General features: G+C 28.7%; 1 protein-coding gene across 2 annotated transcripts in view; it reads left to right on the plus strand.

Annotated features, from left to right (window-relative positions):
* Nucleotides 1–216: 216 nt before the first annotated feature.
* The window catches only part of Ae2 (anion exchange protein Ae2), a 105465-nt gene continuing 84584 nt past the window's right edge, over nucleotides 217–21097 (plus strand). The window contains exon 1 of one of the 2 annotated variants that reach the window (XM_088188042.1): nucleotides 217–382. In XM_088188042.1, coding sequence (XP_088044168.1) covers nucleotides 329–382 — 54 coding nt within the window. In that variant the 5' untranslated portion in view covers nucleotides 217–328. Of the gene's footprint in view, nucleotides 477–21097 lie in introns of both variants that reach the window. The other variant, XM_088188043.1, reaches the window with a different exon arrangement.

A 21097-nucleotide genomic window follows, 5' to 3' on the forward strand; every position in this document is an offset into this window, starting at 1 on the left:
GCAACTGCTCACGAGACGTCCCTGAGCCAGACACCGGTCGAGTTTCTTCTTAAGCCGCGCGCCTAACAATCGCGATTGCAATTCATAGAATGCGTGAGGTAAAAACGTGTCCCGCGAAGAAGCATTTGAAGCGCTGCGGTGGCGGGGGTTGCCAACGAGTGCACATGTACGCCAGCCATGTGCCATCGTCAACAAGCGGGCAGCACAACACAGATCAGTAGTGATCGGACGCTGGTGGTGCCGGCTGCGTGCTCTCGCGCACACGCATCCACACGCGCTCCGCACAGATTCGTATTCGTACGTTCGCTCGCGCTGAGCGCCAGTAGCCATGGGCTCACACGAGCCAGGTCGGAAGCTGTCGTTCCTGCCGGTGGCGCAAGGGGTGAGTCTCGGACTACCTGCTACCCTGGTGGATACCTGTCGGTGTCCGCGCGGTGCAGACGCTGCGCGAGATGCGCACGCTCATCCGCGGACAGGTGCATATCGCAGTGATTCAAGTGACCCTAGGATGCTTTACAAGCACATAATAATTTTTTTCAGAAGAACAAATAAAACATTCTAATTTAGTTGGTTGTTTACACTTTTATGGTAATAGTCTTCACGGTGATTATTTAAAGTCAATCTGACCAAAGTGTCTTCAAATGTTAGCCCAAGATTTTTTTGTTGAATACATATATTCTTTATGAGCTGAAGTAGCTTATTGTTGAGAATTTTCAATATCTAATTTATACGATCTAGCTCAATTCGAATTTATCATCACGATATTCAGCCCTGAAATTAGAAAAATCTAAGTAAACTTAATATGTGATGATCGAATGGAGTTATAATTATATAATAATCACTAATTTCAATCTCCTACGCATGATAGAATTTTTTCGGCTTTTATGTTTTTGAAAATACAAATAATATTATTGAATATTTAGAGAAAGTGCAGTCTTCAAAAACTACCTATCAAATGCATACAAGCATTAGAAAAAAGTGTTGAATTACTGAACGTTTATATTTTAACTACATATAAGATAGTCAATATATAAACGTTAAATAATTCCACAATGAAAGGATGATTACTTCCAAGCTATTATTATATATGTTATTTAATCTGGATATTATATATTTTAAAATTCTGTTAATATATTTACTAATTTTAATACTCATGTAGGAAATATTTTTTTTATAAAATATATTCATAAAACAATTAAATACATTTATATAAATTAAATTTTGTCTAGACAATACGTCCACCAACTGTGAGTATCTAGATGAGAGTAAATCAATAGTATCCGCTAGTTGTGTTTATTAGGGAGTTGTCTAGTATTCCTGTTTTTGCTTGCGGTGCTTCAAAAAAGATTTGTGAATACAAAACAAAATTTTCCATAATCTCTGAATTGTGAATATTCCTTAACTTGAGTCCTTAGTCAAATCGTCAATGCAACTCAATTAAATCATATCGCAACATACTTTGTATAAATTTTGTGGGAAATAAAAATCGATAATATTTATATTTGTGAAACCTTTTTGAACTATTTCTAATAAAAGTGAGTCGGTTTCATTATTTGTCGTGGGTAATGCGCACTAGGTGATTATACAAGACACACTGCCCTCGAGAGATTTTTAAGGCTTTATTGCATATATTTTCTATGGGGTCTGGAAAATTTATCGCCCGAAATTCACCGCCAGAAATTAATCGTTAGAAGTTTACCACCGCGTCAATTGATCGCATAAAGAATTTATAGCCTACAAATGATCGCTAGCATATTTTATCGCCAGGCAATACATATATTGAGTTTATGTACATTTATTGGTCATTTTAAATTGAAAATAAGGTTTTTCTATAGCTCTTATTTTTATAATTAAGTGCAAACTCGCTTATTCATTAGTTAATTGATGGTGCAGTCTAATTTTTTTTAATCAAGACGTGTTTTAAGTGGTTTAAATTATAAGCTGTTCTAAAATGTCTATGAAACTCAATTTTACAGTTGCGAATCGTCCGCTTGCGTCCATCTAAACGAATTAATCTAGTGAAAGTGCAAAAATTATAATTGGTTTTAGAACTTTCGTTAGGTTAGGTTTGGGTTTCAAGAGCAAATGAACTCGCTTATGTAAATACAAACGCAAAATTATGGAGAGATCTAAACAAATGTCAATCACAGTAAAATCTAAAATAATAGCATATCTCGAAGAAAAGGTTTCAATTCTAAAGATGGCGCAGTGGTTCTGTTATTTTTTTTTTTTTAAATAACGCGAAACAGGAATTCTTGAGAGGGTGCAAAGGGGTGGTCGGAAGCGTATGACGTCTGCTCGAGAAAACAGCAGCAAATATCATTTCAAAACTGCTCCTGAAATACAAACAAAATTGCAATTTACTTCAAACTGCAATATATTGAGACGAACAGTGAATAGACGTTTGCTTGAAGCTCGATTTAAAACGTAGAAATCAAGCAAAAAAAAACTATTTATTGAAAAAATGAAAAAGAATCATCTTGAATGGGCAAAAGCTCATCGCCATTGGACCGTCGAAGATTGGAGAAAAGTGGCTTTCTCAGACGAATCCAAATTTAATCTGTTTGGAGCAGATGGTGAGCGACTGTGCGCCGTAGAAAAAGCGAAAGATTTCATCCCCTATGCAACCACTCACCATATGTGATGGTCTGGGGGTGCATGACAGCTCTGTAAATTTCGTCCAGGGCCCATGAATGCAAAAATATATAAATTGGTTGTATACAATGACTTTATTCAAACCATTGAAGAACTTTTTCAACATACTGCTGAACCCATTTCGCAAGATGATTCTGCGCCATGTTATCGAGCTCGTTAGTTTTTAAATTAAGACTTTCACTCTATCTATAGATTACACAATTCTAAGAGTTAATGTGAATCACATCATTAATATGGCCAGGAAACAGTTCCGACCTGAACCCAATTGAAAATTTGTAAGCAATCATTAAACAACAATTAAGTAAATAACATCAAAAAATTTAGCCAAGCTGAAAAAATCATATCATGGAAATGTGAGAAGGGGAGATAGATCTTAAAATAATTGGAAATCTATATTGATCGATGCCAGGTAGAATACAAGAATTTATTGAAAATAAAGATGATATTATGACAAAATATTTTTTTTAATATGGTATTAAAAAGTTTTATTTAAAAGCTTATAATTTTGAAATGTTCTCGTTATTGTTTTCTATGAAAAGAAGCAAAAAAGGGTCGCACGCACGTGTTGACTTGGAGGCTCGCCATTATGCGCTCGCTAGGATGACGAAAAAATGCACCTTTCCTAAAATGTATGCAATTATACCTTCCTAATTTTACAATACCTGTATTTTTTAACAATAAAACGAAAGTTAACAATTATAATTATCTATTATTAATTCAAAAATGTGTAAAAAATGCATAAAAGTTGATAAAATAATCAAAATACGTATAAGAACCACCATGTTCACTTTCAATTTGTCACAGCTGTACGTTTAAAACGGTAAAATATGCTAGCGATTATTTGTGGGCTATAAATTGTTTATACGATTAATTGACGCGGTGGCGGCAAACGGCTAGCGATTAATTGCTGGCGACAATTATTTTTTGACTCAATTTTTATATTCTGATGAAATCTGCTTAAACCTTGAAATGCGACATCTAAATCGGTTACCACTTCTGTGCGAAATAGCATATTGTTATCCATTTTATAATCAAAATTAAATAGTGTTTTTTTTTCTTGAATGTCATGGAATGACATTTAATCATATGGAAATTTAATTTTTGATAATTTATTTATCGATAGAATTTAGACATTACTCAAAATCTATTTAAGAAACTTTCATATGTTTCAAAAACTATTTACACTAATCAATGTCAAGGTAGATGAAATCTACTTTTTGAATTAATTTTATTTAGCGCGTCTATACGGTAATAAGATCAATCTCATTTTTATGCAATAATGACATGCATGAAAAGCTAAATTCGGAATAGTTCGTATTGTATTGAATTCTAATGAATGAAAAAATATATACATTCACACGGAAATTTTCAGAAATTGGTTTTTATTAATAAAAACATGAAGCCTGGCCACATCTGAATAATATAATAACTAATAACGAGTGGTCTTTTTTATTATCATATAAATTTATTACTGTGAAAATAAAAATATCAATGATAAATCTAATACATACACATTACGTGTAAAATAATTGTAGAAAATATACTATTTTTTATTTATGGACGCGGGGCAAAAACCACTTTTTGCCCATAGAACTAATTACATAGAAATGTAATTAAAAGTACTCATTGAAGTATTCTTTATCAGTCAAACGGTCCATTTGCCCGTGTCGATGCCTGTTGCTCCTTTGGACTATTTTGTGGTTTTACCCTACCTCAAGACAGCCTCTGAATATTTTTACCAATTTACTAAAGCACTAATCGATTCTTATAATTACTATAAAACATTTATAATAAGTAAATGATAAATTTTTGGATATTGTTTTATATTATTTAAATAGTTTATTGCTTAATGCATTTATTTTTTTCTGCTAATAAAGTCGCTCTAGATTTTAAATTCTCACTTGCCTTAGAAACCAATGCAAATTCAAATCTTGCGTTAATTTTGAGACACCCTATATATTCATAATAATTTTGCGTTCCAAATTTCAATATCAATCAACATTTTTTCAATTTCAATCAAATCTCGGTTTATTGATAGCGGTGACAGACTTATTTTATAGTAGATTTTATTTTTATATGACGTGAAAACTTCACATTGTTACGTAGCAGCAACCTATATTTTAAAATTCATAGTAACAATTAACGCTCTCACTGAAAGTGACAGGTATATTATAAAACTGATCATAAACGACATAAATAGTGAATTAACTCAAAACGTTGTATTGTAATAGTAAATTTCAGGTGAATTTCGTTTTGTACTATAAATTTATCTGAATGTATAGTTGAATAATTAATATCTTTCAAATGTATAATTAACAATATTATATAATTAACTTTTCATATTTTTGAAGTAATACCATAATAATTATTAAGGTAATACCATACAAATATTCAGAAAAATATATTATACAGACAGATATCATTTCTTTCGCTTAATAAAAGTTTTCCATGGCTTGAAAAAAATGAAAAAAAATTTTGCCGACAATTTGATTTACACTCAGTTACCATGGACATTAATTAGTCTAAGCTCACCATTCGCTCAGTCTATAAAAGCCCCTCCATCGACCTGCGGCACTACACCTATGCTCTCTAGAACTTTACGCCGCTAGAGCCCCTCCTCCCAGTAAGCGCAGTCTCATATGCAATGTCACCAGAGAGCCTACGGCATTAAGATAATGCGCCTCCCAGTTTTTAATGCGCATTCTTAATAGTAAATAACATTACAAATATATATATTTTAAAGGCAATTATTGCTTCTCATTCGTCATCACACCGATAGTTATTTGTATCTACCTTAAAATGCACAAAATTTTAATTAATAAATTATTTTTACGTTAATTTTGTAAAAAATGAAAATATTTTTAATGTATGTAATAATGATAAAAATGATATATATTTTTTATTATAGTTTTTCTAATAAAATTACGTTTTATTTAATAATTATTTAAATGCTTAAAACGTACAGTTTTCTAAAACATATAGCTAATATATGTTTTTACCTTTGTGATAATTTTTTTATTGAATTTATTTGATATAACTAAATTTATTTATTTTTACCATAATAATATTTAAACATTATTAATTTTTCATATTCAAATTTATTTTATCTTAGATTTATTCTACAACACGTATAAAGCAAACGTATTATTATTTGCATTTGTGAGACTTTGACATGATTTCTTTTCTCACCTTGACATGCTACTTTCTATGAAAAAATCGAATCAAAAAATTGGTAATGACTAACCAAACAGTGTTTTCGATTCATAATAGCAGTGACGTTATTTTCATATATATATATATATATATATGTATATAAACAATGTCCTGGTTTTGGTTGTAGGTAATATGCATATAACGAATGTACATCATTAATAACAAAAATATAATATTCGTTAGTGCTTTGATAAATATCAAATAGCACAGTCAATTCAACATTGCCGATTTATATTTATTTACTAAGAATAGATAATCTTATGAGTTATTGCATATTATAAATATCCATATAAATCACTACATCACTTCAGTAATAACTCGCATTATTTTCTTATCGTAAATACCGTAATCATATCGCACTTCCACCGCGTCCTATAATCGCAAGCATATTCTAAAATAAAAAAACGCTACAATATTTTATTTAATCGCTTATACTTCTTGTATTTTAATAAACTGGTTATTAATGTGCAAGTAGTTAATATAATTAAATTTAACCTGGAGAAATATGTATATACAGAAGTTACCTCAATGATTTATTTAAGAAAAACTGTGATGTTTAAAAAGTATATTAATAATATCTGAATAATATTAAAAAATAAAGTAAAGGTTGACGACTCCTGTTTCAATAATGTAAGTTTCGTGCATAAATAGTTAATGTATTTAAATGATTAATTACTTTTTAATTGTCATTCGTCTAAAAGGTTTTTGCAAAATTATTATATTTTGCAATGAAAAATAGATTCATTTTGTTACTGAGCCAGTGGAGTACTATGCAGGGACATTAAATAATAATTAGTATCCAAATACAAATTTTATTTGTACAATCACGGAAGAGAGCTTATTTAGAGTTTTATTGTCTTTCATGTGTTTTATTGCTTTGCGGTGTTTTCATCTGGCAACTTTTTTCAATTAAAATATCATACTTATATGTATATGAAAAAATATGTATACAATGAAGACAATGGGAGAGAAGTTAAAATAATATTTTACGGCCTACGAATCAAATAATTCGAATAGGACCAGCTTCTGTTAAATGCTAGCCTATTAAGGAGCTAGATGGCGACAGTTATTGGCGAGTAGGTTGTTACGAACATGCCGGCTCAAACGTGATTTTGAAAGACGTTCCGGAACCTAAAACTAAAATTCCTCAATAATAGTTAGACAGTCTTTCTCTTTATGATTCATGTAAATTTGGCTGCGGATTTTTGCGATTTTTAACACATTACAAACCATTATTCTTAAAAATGGGACGGAGGTTAGTCGCGAAAGTTAGGACCTAAACGTTTTTAATTAGGTGACGTGTTAACGTCAAATTTAAAATACAGTTTTAAAATGATTGTTATTTTTTAATAATATGATCACCATGGTAAAATCAGTAAACCTCAAATTGTGGATCGCGTACTAATAAAATAAAATAAAAAAATGTTTAGAATCAGCAAACATACACATATTTAAAAATAAAAACGATACCGAGTATGATAAAATACTATTCAAATACTTTTTCTTGTTAAAAAAACAGCAAATATCAAACTTTGTGACATATACAATTTATTTTTTATTTTTAACACTTGAAGCGGCGAAATTCGCACGACTGTTCAACACGGAATTCCTCTTCTTCGAGCCTACAATTTAAGAAATACTTTAAATACGTATTAAAATAAAATTGCATGAATTATTCATGAAAAATACAAAAAAATTTTTTTTTAATAATGTATTTTTTAACACTCATATTATTATATATTTGACTAAGAGCACTTATGGAATCACTAAAGGGGAGAAACAATTTTGACCGCCCAGATCGGGCAAATATCCCACAGTGCGTCGTTTACGTGTAGTTGTACTTCCACTTGCTCTCTAAAATTATTACGAGATCTTAAAAGTTTTTTAACCGATTTAACCGATATCGTAAGATTATTCTGATAGAGAATAAGAACGCAAAAATGACACAATATAATATTTTCCGATACTAAAATGCAGACGGTTGACGGAAGTCTATCTCCATTGAGAATTTAAATCATTATGGATAGAAAGAGTCTGAAATAGATCAAATGCATCTAAGCATATTTAAATTATCGGCATACAAAAGAAAACTGGGTTAGGTATCTGACGTATTAATGTTATTATTAAAAAACGAGAAGAGCAGAGTGTTCAGGTGTAATATTATTACTACCATAGGTTATGAACTGTCTACGATCGCTCAAATAACTCTAGACTAAGCAAGCTAAATTATCCGAGCAAGCGAGGTCCAAATTTTTTTATTATTAACCCATAATTAAAGTAAAAAAAAGTGGCGCTTTAAATTAAAACACTAGCCGAAAACATCAAGGAGTGGTTTGATTGCGATTTAAATAATGTATTTTAGTGATTGAATAAATATTTGTAATTTACTGATATGTTAGTTATTATAGATTTATTATTACAAATTATCAAATTTTGTATTCTCGTTATAAACACTGAATCTCTTACCATATTTTATCTCATTTCCTAATATTTTCGTAAAAAACAAAGACATATTTAAGACTAGCATAATATATTAAACTTTCCAAGTATTTATTTGTCATATTTATTATTATATTTTTTACATTACTATATTTCCAATTTTATATATTTTATTTAAAGGCATGATAATATGAAGTAAATAAATAAAAGGTTTCGATGAAAATGCAATGGTGTCCATGGTAAGCGAATTAAAAACCTCTCTATTTCAATAGACGAAGGGTATAAAAAGCAACCGAGCGCCATCGCGAGATTTTATTATGTTCTATATTTTCTCTTTGTTTTACACTCACTGATTTATGCGTAAATATTTTATAACGTAAATATATTCTGATCGACGAACATAAAACATATTATATGAATTGTGTCAGTAAAAATCCCTTAATCCCTCGTCGTATTATCTGAATCCAAATATTATTCCGACCTTTACTCATTCAAAATAGAATTCTCATATACACTTAGTGTATATTAAAGTGTTTTAAAAATATGTAACGTAACGTGAGTGTAGCATGTAAAGATAATCATTTCTTCCATTGATCTGACAGTTAATATTAGGTAATCCTGAAATTTATGTCGGTTTTTTTAAATACAAGTTGTAACAGTCAGTATTGCTTTGGCTTTTGACACATTATAGCCCATGCTATAAAAATCTAAAGAAGAAAACTCTAGTGCCCGTATTTTCGAAAATGTTTTTTTTTTATAATTATTAAAAGTGTTTTAATTAAAATAATGTGTCGGGGTACTGAATGCTTTGGTTTTACTAATCAATTAACATGGTGAATCATGCGAGCGATACTATGATTATTTTTTCGGTCAAATAATTAAAATAATAATAATATAAAACTGTTTTTCTCTCGGTAATACCACTATTGAAAATTTCGGTATTATTGCAATCCCTAGTTAATCACGCGGATGTAAAAAAAGAGCTGCTTTTGTCAACAAAATTCAAATACTAGTTCCACAATATGACAATGTGCACCCCATGTGGCGAAATTGACTTTCGAAAAGATCAAGGAACTTGTCTGAAAGAATTGATTTCATCCACCTTAGTTTCCAGAATTTGCTGCTATGACTATCATTTATTTCGATTGATGCGACACTTCCTAGTTGGAAAAAAATTAAAATGCAGACGATGTCAATCAGGCAATCGGATTATTTTGCATCAAAGCCTCTAACATTTTATGATGATGGAATTAAAAAAATGACTAAAAGATATGAGAAGATTATTTATAAGTGATTTTTTTGATTTATTAAAAAAACGATATTTATTTTGGTATTACAAAATATTTTTGGTCTAGTTGTATGACACTACGACTGAAGTATTTAAAATCAGCAAGTAAAATACATGTTTTTTATGCCAGACAATATATCATTTTCGACTGCAATGTATTGAACTATAAAGTTATTAGTTTTTTGTTGTAAATGTGTTTTAACACTTAATTTGTAGATTTGCGCGTGTTTTTTGTAGTATTAAATATGCATTTGAATTATAAAATGACCTCCCAACTCAAGGAGAGCAAATCGGCTAGTTAGAAAAAAATAATTGATTCAGAATCTTTGTTAGAAACGATAACAATTACCATGCCAATTTTACGTCTAGTCGAAATACGGACGTGTCACCGAAAGCAAAAAACAGCAGATGCCATGACGTAAGTGGTAGTAGAACTTAAATGCTACAAGCATACTTGATCGTTTATTCACGAGTCTTGAAGCTAGTGCATGCATATATTATACAACCCTTAGTCCACAAACTGTTAACTTGCAAAACTGATCGGTCGGCGTAATTTATTCTTTGTTGTCCCACCTATATAGACTGACGTAATTTGGTCCTTCACTTACGCAAATACCAAGCCAGCTTTTATCGGATTCAACAATTAAATTAATCAATAAAGGGATTAAATCGGGAGGACAAAAATATTGTAAAAAAAATACTTCAATAATCTGAATATTATGCTATAAATTAATAAGCCTCGGTAACAAAGCTAGTTCGAATGTTATATATGAAGACGGGGTTTAAAAGTATAAGATAAAAGAGAGGATTATTTTTTAAAATGGGACACTACCGCGATAAAAACTTTTTGAAGATTAAACCATAATACCTGCCATGAAGATTACGATTAAAAGTATCTTTCGCAAACGCCTTGAGAAAGGACCAACGAAAAACTGTTTTAATACAACTACTCGGCGGTCACACTTTTGCAATTGACCGTCTCACCGAAAGAGCGGAAAAAATCTCATATGAAAGGAGCCATGGGTATGAATATGGAAACGCAGACAACCAACAGTAACTTCTTCAAAACCTTTAACTGACCTTATAGTGATATTCACACTTGAACATATTCTTCGGAGTTCAAGGCATCAAAAATTAAAGAGCTTATTAAGTCCGTTCGAACTTCAACCAAGATAGCTTAAACATTCATTTTGGAGTTCAAGAGATTATAACTTCAAGAATTCTTTAACTGGTACCCACTAAGTTTGTATGGACTTGAACCAAGAAGAGATCTAAGATCGTATAAGTCACCGCTTCTCTCTTCACATCACATACGGAATTCAGAGTTGAACCCGCTTCGGAAACACCTGGAGCCTATGGACGCGCTCATGGAAAACTTTATGTATAGAAAACATATGCATACAAGCGGTCAGAAACGATCTCAATTATTGCCTAAAAATAAAATAACAACAAACTTTGTATTAAAAACAAAAATAAACACCACTAACACTTAGGTCATGTTAATTTAAAAAATATTATATTTAGAGTATGTAAAACACCATTTTAGTCCTTAAAAGTTATTACACATGTTTTTAAATTGTCAATAGATTTTTTATCAAATATTTTATAGTATAAATATTAATTCACATATCTTTTAACGTTTACATTTTCAACACCATAATAAAATTTTTATTGTCGTTATTAATTACAATAATTCACGGCAACTTATAAACATCTACAAACTAAATTTGTCTCTCTTAATGTTCATATGTCATATGTATGTATATATAATATAAACTACAATATATTAAAAAAATGCTTATATCGAGTGAATGATAGGAATTCCAAGTACATGCATTATCTTGCTATCTAATGAAAAATATCAAATGTATATTTGTGTATGAAGTATTGCACTACTCTTAGTAAGGCATATACTTTTATCTATGGTATCTAACACTAATAATTATATACTGCTTCATTTGAAAGTCAACCTTCTAGATTCAAAAATAATTAATTAAAAACACAATTTTATATGTATATTATATATTACATAAGTAAATATATCATTTCTTACAGATTTTTTGCATGTATTTAATTTATAAATGAAATATAGAAGTACGTGCAAATGATTATCGCTAAAATAATTAGCAAAAACGTGCAAATATAATATATTTATATTATGTGTAAGAAAATTACATTTTATTCTCAATAGAATTTATTTCATGCTATACTTATTTTTATATAGCGGCACTACACGACGCAAGACGTAATGCGGTATTTAAATTCAACGTGTAATAAATGTACAAAAATTTTTCGTTATTATATCATAATAAATAATAGTAAATCATAAGAATTAAAATAATAAATTAAACAAATAATTAGATAGTATAAAAAAAGTACTGTTCTGTAAAGGTTGTCTGATTATCAATGCGGTAATATATTTTTTTTTACATTTTATGTCTGACAGTTTAATGTACTTATATAATACATTACATTAATATATTTCTGAATGTCGAAGGCTTTTCTATATTCTATGCAAGAGATAATGGAAGTTGATGAAGATTGAATATGAAGGCATGAAATATATGTAATTAAAACAGTATATATTTATTCCTTGATTTTTATTTTTGCTTTAATACATTGAAAGAAATAATATATTCATTTTTGCTTTGCCTTGATTTTTATTTTTTAAGAAAAATTTATTTGATGTGCAACAAATGAGATCGTCACGTACATATTGTATATGTTAGTTATACGTAAAGGTTTCTGTGGGTGCGTCCCTAAGTTTTAGGCGCAACTATGGATTCCGGACGTTGAATTGGATCGGGGATGCGAAGAGAGAAGCGGTGGCTTCTGCGTTTTTCATCGATCTGAAATTGGGTTGACCTTTTCTTGGTCAATGTGAGTTCAAGCTGGAGAGCTCTTTAAGTTTTGATAACTATAACTCTGAAGTGTGAACGTCAGTAGAAGTGTCAAAGAAAGTCTATGAGGAAGTGATCGTTGATTGCCCGCCTTCACGTATTTATACACATGGCTCCATAGAAAAACTTATGTTTGGTGCGACTACTGGTCACTAGAACAGATTTTTGATGGCAATCTTAATCTTTAATTGTTTTTTTTTATTTTGCTTATTCTGCAAAAAGGTTTTTCTCATGGTGGTGTCCCATTTTTCCATAAATAAGTATTTTTTTTCTTAGACGTTTAAACCCTGTATTTGTATAACACATGCCGACTGGTTTTGTCACCGGAGATTTTAAATTAATACCAAAATAAATTTGGCTATAGGCTTTTCGACCGTTTTAGACTTATCTATTTAATTCTTCGATTAAATAGGCAATTCTAATCAAGTATCTACTTGTTGAATTAAAGCGTGGTTTAATTGATGAACCCGAAAAATATGTATAAAAATTTTTGTACATTATAAAATGCGCATATTACATTGATTTCCGCTTTACACATATAGCTAGACAGTACAAGGCATATGTGCAATGATGCGTCATAATTTGAACTTGTTAGCGTTCTTGCAAAACGTTTAGTCGCTAATCAATATGTATAAATACTCTTCAATAACTTGTATGGTATTATTACACGACGCATTAGTAAGTTGATAATAAATATTGCATTGAAATGGTCTGAATTATCTATAAAATGAAACAAAAAATGTCTAATCTTAATTATAAAAGCACACTAAATCCTTCAGACAAAATTAAATTTTACAAATATATTTAGATGCTCTTCATATTTTTTAATCGAACCAAAGAATTTTTTTATAGAATAGCTGAAGTGACCCATATTATTGTTTAAATAACGGCTCTTTTAGATGATTTTAACAGGTTTTCATTGGGTGGTTTAAATTTTTACGCATCCCTCTTATAAATATACGTTTTATTTTCGTGCTGTTTTTAATTTCTCGAGAAATGAGAATTCTAATTTTTACTTATCAATTTTTTCGAGAATTTTCGAGTCCTTTTGATAAATAGAAAAAATAGTCAATTCAAGCTGATGCTACTTTATATTTTTCGTATCGAAAAAAATAAAGATAAAATACCTCTATAGAGTATAAATTTAATGGCGCAATTCAGTGAAAACCCCTATAATTTTTTTTAAATTGCCGATTCTCACTCGTAGCGGTTTCTTCTTATCTGATTAATAATATTGTTAAAGCCAATTAGAGTAGTTAAGAAATATTAAACATTTTTTTACTATTAAATTACTTCCGATCTCTATTAAAAGCTTTCAAGAAAGCATGAATATTTAACATCTGGCACAGACCCACTTTTTATGATGCAACGGTATAAAAAAATGCAGTGGTTGTTCAAACACTTAATAATATTCGTACAAATTGAATTTTTACCAAAAAAAGCAGATGGAAATTGTATTTAAAATAAAAATGAGAATTCTTGATTTGGCATTTTTTTCGAGAAAAAGTACTATTTATAATGTACGCAATTAGTGAACGAATAGATTTATAGATTTCTTGTATTTGTATAAGTTTTAACATAACATGGTTTTACTGTTTCTACCACAATATTTATTTTAATGTCAATCAACTGGTTGTGAATTTAAGAGGAAACTAAGGAACCTTTGCGTATTATTCTATTGCGTTTTTTGGTACATGTTATGTGTTGATCTTCTTGCTTAGATGTACACTGGCAATTCCAGACCTAAGTTAATTGAAAATTATGACATGATTTGAATATTTTAATTGTGACTAATATTTGATGTATGAGTTCCTTGGCATGAAGTCATTTACGTGAATATAATTAATTATTTAATAATTAGCTATTCATAACTTTTATTTACTATTTTTATTATTTCATTTAATTTTAAATTTATCGAAATATTTAGTTATAGTATGTATTTTTAAATCCCGATAGATAATCGGATAATTTGTCGCCATCCGTAACGAGATATTTTGTTGGACATTTTTCCATATTTTCTATGATTTATTATGCAACCCCTAACGAGGGACGCATATTGAATTACTAATCGGAGCATCCTTTACCTTTTCTGTTTAATTATAAATGCAGTCAAAAACTTTAAGTTTACGAACATCTTTGTTTGATTTCCAAGTAAATGTGGAATGAAATAATTGACTGACTTTTTCCAGTCGAGCGTCTTATTATACATTTTCAACCGTGGAAGTTTATTTGTAGCATTTACTTTTTTCTTTTCTAGATAAATATAACTATAATGCTTTTATAGTATTTTATTGTTACCAGCGATTTGTAGAAACATGTAGTTATATAAATGAAGTAGTATGAAGTACTGTATTTTTATTATATCTTATTTATTTTAGCATTTTGCTATTGTACGTTTTAATATAAGCATGTATACAATTACCTAAAAATATTACATAAAACTGTATAGACGATAGTATTTAAAAAATAGCTACAACACAATGAGAGCACTATTTTAATCGGATTATAATCGGAAAGCTGTACTAATTATATATTTATTTACAAATCAGATAAAACATTTAGCAGTCGGCTTAAAAATACAAATATCAAAGGTTCAGTAAATATATATATCTCCACGCCGAAAGCAATTACCGCAAATATAGGATTTGTTGCTGAACGGAAATTGTGAAATAAAGTAATGAAATGTATATTATCAAATAACCGACTGTCACTCAAAATACAAAAAATGTCCAGAAAATACCATATTCGAGCAGCCATTTTGCCAGTTAAATATTATTTTTGGGGAAGTGAATTATCAGCAAGTAAAATTGTATAGAATTGAATAATTATATGAAAAACGTATTGCAATAATTTATTGTACAACTGTAGAATTACTCTCAAATAAAATAAAACATTTTGCCTATTTAATCCTTGACGTTATAGTCATATAAAATGTCACAAAATATTTAATATAGCAACTTTGCGAATCAGCTAAAATATACACACGGATTTCCTATGTATGTATGTAGTTTTTGAGGATTGTATATAATTAAATCATATTGACAATTGATTTGTCCACAACAATCTCACGATTCGTAATTTAATTTTCTTGAAATTTATTGTCTAAATATTTAAGGAAACCATCAATCTTGGTGATCCTGTGATAAATTTTGGATTGAATAATGATTTTTTAATTGTAAAGTCAAAAATGTGTTTAAATGAGGTATTTTAAAGCTTTAAAAATATATTATAAAAGAAAAAGTATTTGAAAGATTATATGATATATTATTAGAAGGAATCAACTACAAATTAATTAATGCCTCTAAAAACATGTTCTTTCTATAATTGACACGTCTTTTTATTTTATCTCTAAAGATATTTGCAGTTTTATTTTTATGCGTATATTTTTAAGCAATATTTCGATAGGCTTCTGAAAACATTTCGGTATTTTTAGTCTGATTCGTTCGTTGCTTAAAAGACGGTCGTTATCTTGGGATGTCATCAGTACCATTTACATTTATTTAATTACATTGAGATAATCCAGAAGCATTTCATTTAGGTTCATAGTCGACATTCTCAATAATAAAAATTTACAATTTACACACACAGTTTCTCAGTTACTTTATTTTCATAACAAAGCAAATGTTCCTTAGCAAATAAGTAATCATCGTCAGCCACAAACAACTTATTTAAAAAAAATATGTACATTCGTAAATTTAATTTAAAACAAAACTTTTTTAATTAAAGACCACGGATCGTTTAATGTTTGATGTTCGTAAAACAATTTGTGGGTTCAACATGATCGTTTGTTAAAAGATTAGGTAATACCATTTTTTACCGAAATATTTTAATAATTATGAAATTAGTTCTGCCGGTGATTTACACATTCCTCAACCATTTTCTGTGAAGTTTGGCACAAATTATTTAAAATATATTACATTTAAAACATATAACGATCAACTAGGAATAATTTCAAAGAAATTAAAATTATTTTTTAATAAATTTATGGAACTTTAATTAAATGAGGTTATGTTGAAATAATACATGTATCAGTTATTGTCTTAATTTAATATGCTTCTTAACTTAATGAATAGTTAAAGTGTTAAATTTAGTGTAGTAAATTTATATGTATCAAATTTTAACGACAGAATAAGTGGTTTTCTGCGTAAATAAATAATTAAAAAATAGAAATATCTGTAAATCACTTACGAAATAAAATACTAAACTTGTATAATCAAATCATTAAAAAATAATTCAGATATATAAATTATATTTAACCTTAGGATTGTAATGATAAAAATATTTTGAGAATGACATACATAGATGCTATTGGATTTCAAAGTGTTAAAACAGCTTAAAAGTTTAATAATATATTTAAAATATTAAAATCTATCACATCTATCAAAACTCAGTAAATCTCGAATCGACACAGACGGCACCTTCCGAATAAAGTAGATAATTCCAATTCGATCGTCAGATCTTGTATTGCCAAGAGTTTAATTCGACCTTCGAGACGACTTGAATACTACTATCACGCAACATAAATGACACAGCACGTATTTGTATAATAAAACCCATTTATTGTACAAATTGTACGGCCATATTATTTTTTTGTTGTCAGATAATTGTAAATGATGAAACTTAAATACAGTCATCGCACATATTCCAGCATCTCTCAGATAATAAATTAATGTTATAGGAAATTGTACCCTAAGTATAACAGTTTCTCGAGATACTATATTTGAAAACCTTACTGCATATAAAAAGCACATTATATATAAATATATATATCTTTTTTATTTCAATAATTTATGTGATACAATAACATATTCGTTTCAAAAGAAAACTCATATCAAAACTTTACAGGAGAAAAAATACTAAATAGTAATAAATTAAATTATATAAAAGTATACAATTACATCATAGAAATTATATTCTTTTAAATAATAACGAATTAAATATACTGAGTATCTTTCTTTGATATCAATACTAGCATTATTATAAATTAAAGCGTTGCGGTATCAATTGAGTTTAATACAATGGCATTTGACAATTAACCTTAAACATTACAGCCACTGTTCTAAGCGTTAGCTTCAATGTATGCTTATATGAAATAAATTTTGTACAACATTAAAAAAGTATATAGTATGATTAAAATTATTGTTAGTGGATATTGTTAAATTTAATAAATTTAAGATAATAAATTAAATAAATTCAGCATCAGTTTTCTAAAGTATTTAAGCGACAAAATTATTATTTTATACATAATAAATAATATTAATGTATATTACATTTTATTAGACAACCCTATGTTCTTAGTCAGTGTACTTTGCACTCCGAGAAATCAATCCACGTGCTATATTTACAATGTTTATCGGTATTGGGCCAAGGTCATTGTCGTTAAATGTCAAGCTTGCATATTAATAAATGGTTCTACTTTACAAAATAAATTTTGTATGTTAAAAATATATTTTGCGATTTACAGATGTATTGATTAAGATAAATAATATATAATATACCGTTTCTTAAGTATTTATATTTTGTGCTTTTTTTAAAAGTAATTGATTACTTTTATTATATTAGAAGTGGTAGTACATTTTATCGAGTTTAACATTAAAAATATAATCAACGGTACATTTTTTCAATATTATTATTATTTTATTTCTCAATAAGCCAAATAAATATTATTAATTATCATAGAATACAGATTTATTTAATAATAAATAAAATAATTTGTTTTAAAAATAAGTAAATTAAATACAATAAATTTCAGTAAAATATTAGGCAATCCCTACATTAATTTTGTTCTATTTTAAATGTTTATTTTTTACTTTATTGCATCAGAATCATTCTCCTACATTTTAATTCCATTAGCATAACATTTTGGAGGCCTTGATTCAAAATATTCTAATAGCCCCTTTTTCCCATCGTCTGCATATTGATTTATTTTGGTTAAGGAAGTGTTGCATCGATCGAAATAAATGGTAGAGTACGCTCGGGATAAGGATGCCGGTTTGTCATTGTGTGTGTGTACATGTATATGAGAGGGAGAAGCGATGTAGCGTGTGCTTCGTTGTCTCGCTTTCTCTTTTAAGGACAGTCGCTGATTCATCGACGCTGGTATTCGTCATTAAAGTGCAGTGTGGCACAGAAGTTCGATCTTCTCTAGTGATTTATTTTAAATAATTTTGTGTTGATATTGGTTTTAAACCCAGATATGCCCACTGTCCCATTGGTAGTTTACTAAACTCGTGCCACTGTTTTTTATTTATAAATGAAATTTTAAGAGAACAAAATTTCTTCTGCTAATTGATATCAAGGCTTAATACACACTGTAAGTTATTCGTTCTCTTACCCGTGGATTAAAATATTTTAATAATTTTTCCATTAATCCGTACGTTGTTGCTTTTTTTACACTATTCTCTGTAAGGCTTAAGAAAGTTATTATTATTATCGTTGCGCCAATGATATTTTTTAATTTAATCAATGGATTCTAATGATTTAATAGAGTCGTCGAGCCATTAAGCAATCTGCGAATAATTTCTTTCCCCATTTTATATTATTTGCTTTTGAAGAATAGCTAAAGACTTCATTATTTTTTTGACTAGTGAAAGATTTTAAATTTTGCGAATATTTAATTAATGACATCAAAGTCTGGTTTCTTCGATTATATAACATATTTTTAATTGTCCGTTGAAATTTCCAACTTAACTCAGATATATGTATGTTAAATAAGCATATATTTTCTTTTAAAATAAAATTGAATATTCTGAGCGAAATTGTTTTGAGCCACACAGTTCACGCACACAATAACAAACCGGAATCTTTATCCCGAGCGTACTCTAGTCAATAAAAGCAAGGTATGGAGAATATAGTGGATGAGACAAAAACTTACAGATTTTGCCACAATTGTCGTGTTGTAGAACTATTTTTTTGTTTTCTGGTATTGTTTGTCCAGGTTGAGGAGTTTCATTATGCACAATCTCTTTTAAATCTCACCATAAACACAAAACTTATTTCACTGTGAGCCCGGGCTTTTTATGTTCGATTTAACAGTGAATATGTACTGTTAAATCGAACTGGCTGTGGCTCGGCTAACTGATGGATAGTTTGAGTAAGAGTTGCTTCCAATTCTGCAGCCAAAACATCATCGTCTATTTTTGATGTTCTCCCACATCATTGATAACGTAATTTTCCGTTAAAAATGTTTTAAATCATCTTGCATATTAACGGATATTTAATTAATCACACTTGAACAACTGTTTTTAGTGGCCATAGTTGCCATTTTTTAAAGAAATTCATATTACATACATTTGCAAAAATTCTACCATCGTAAATTATGAAACAATTTTTTTTATTAAGATGTCTACCAGCACAGATATAATAATATATGTACTTGGCTATATATGGCTAAAGTACAATTAAGTGATAAAACTTACATTAAAAACATTACATAATATGTTCTCTTCGTAAATCACGTAAAATAAATAAAGTTTGACTTTATTCAAAGATCAGTTTTTAAAATTAATATTTTTAAAAATAGAGAATCTGATTATTCAACATCATAAACTATTTGAAAATCGAATAAACCAAAAATATTTAAAAAAATTCTAAGGTATAATATATATAAATAAATTTAATTAATAGAAATAAATTTATTTTTAATAATTAAAATAAATTACATAAAAATGTATACGAAAACGAGATAATCTATTATTAACTTTACGTATATTGAAAATTTTAAAAAGATGTATTTTAAAATTAGCAACGCATTGCACGCTTTGTATTTTTAATTGAATCTTAACTTTGTCTTAATTGTCTCAATTGTTAAAACTTTACGTCTAACATTCCTGTTATTTTAAAAAAAATTATAAGTTGATGATATACTTGTAAATGCAAAGAGTGTCTCTTTTACGTCAGAGTCATAATCATAAGAAGTATCATATTCCACCCTTAGATAATAAACTTGTGAACTTTGTTACGCGCAAAGTATTTTAACTTTATCAATTATTTATAAAACATAATTTACTAAAACATTTTATTAAAAATTACTACGAATATTATTTTAATAGCTACTTAAATATTCAAGTATCAAATAATAGAAAAACAGCAATAATATTAAAGTACAATAGAACCTTAGTCTACAAATATAATTCGTTTCAGAAACATACTCGTATTTTAAAACACTATAATATATAAAAGCAAATTTCCATATTAAATATTTATATAAAAAAATTAATATATTTTTACAAAATAATTGAATTTAATAATTATTTATATCAGAATCACTGATAGTTCAATGAAATCTTTTTATTTTCGTGACACAATAATTAGGAACCTGTCTAATCACACTTACTTTTGCCTTCTTTTGAGGATTTGGCGAAAATTTCATATTGCATTGGCATTGAATATATTCATACCTCGAACTGCTACAGTGCTGTTCCAAGAAAATTAAAAATATCTCTAATCTCATTTGAAGAGCCTTTTTCTCCTTCTCCTTAGACGAGATCTTCTCTGTAGCCTCGTGGTGTTGCTTGAGATGCAAATATATTAGTTCTTCGGTGGTCAGCTCCTGGTAGAGTCTCCAATTCGAGTAATCGAGTACTCGATACTTGAGTATTTT

Source organism: Plectrocnemia conspersa, unplaced genomic scaffold (genome assembly GCF_051122295.1).
Source record: "Plectrocnemia conspersa isolate PC_06_02 unplaced genomic scaffold, ASM5112229v1 ptg000006l, whole genome shotgun sequence".
NCBI classification, from domain to species: Eukaryota; Metazoa; Arthropoda; class Insecta; order Trichoptera; family Polycentropodidae; genus Plectrocnemia; species Plectrocnemia conspersa.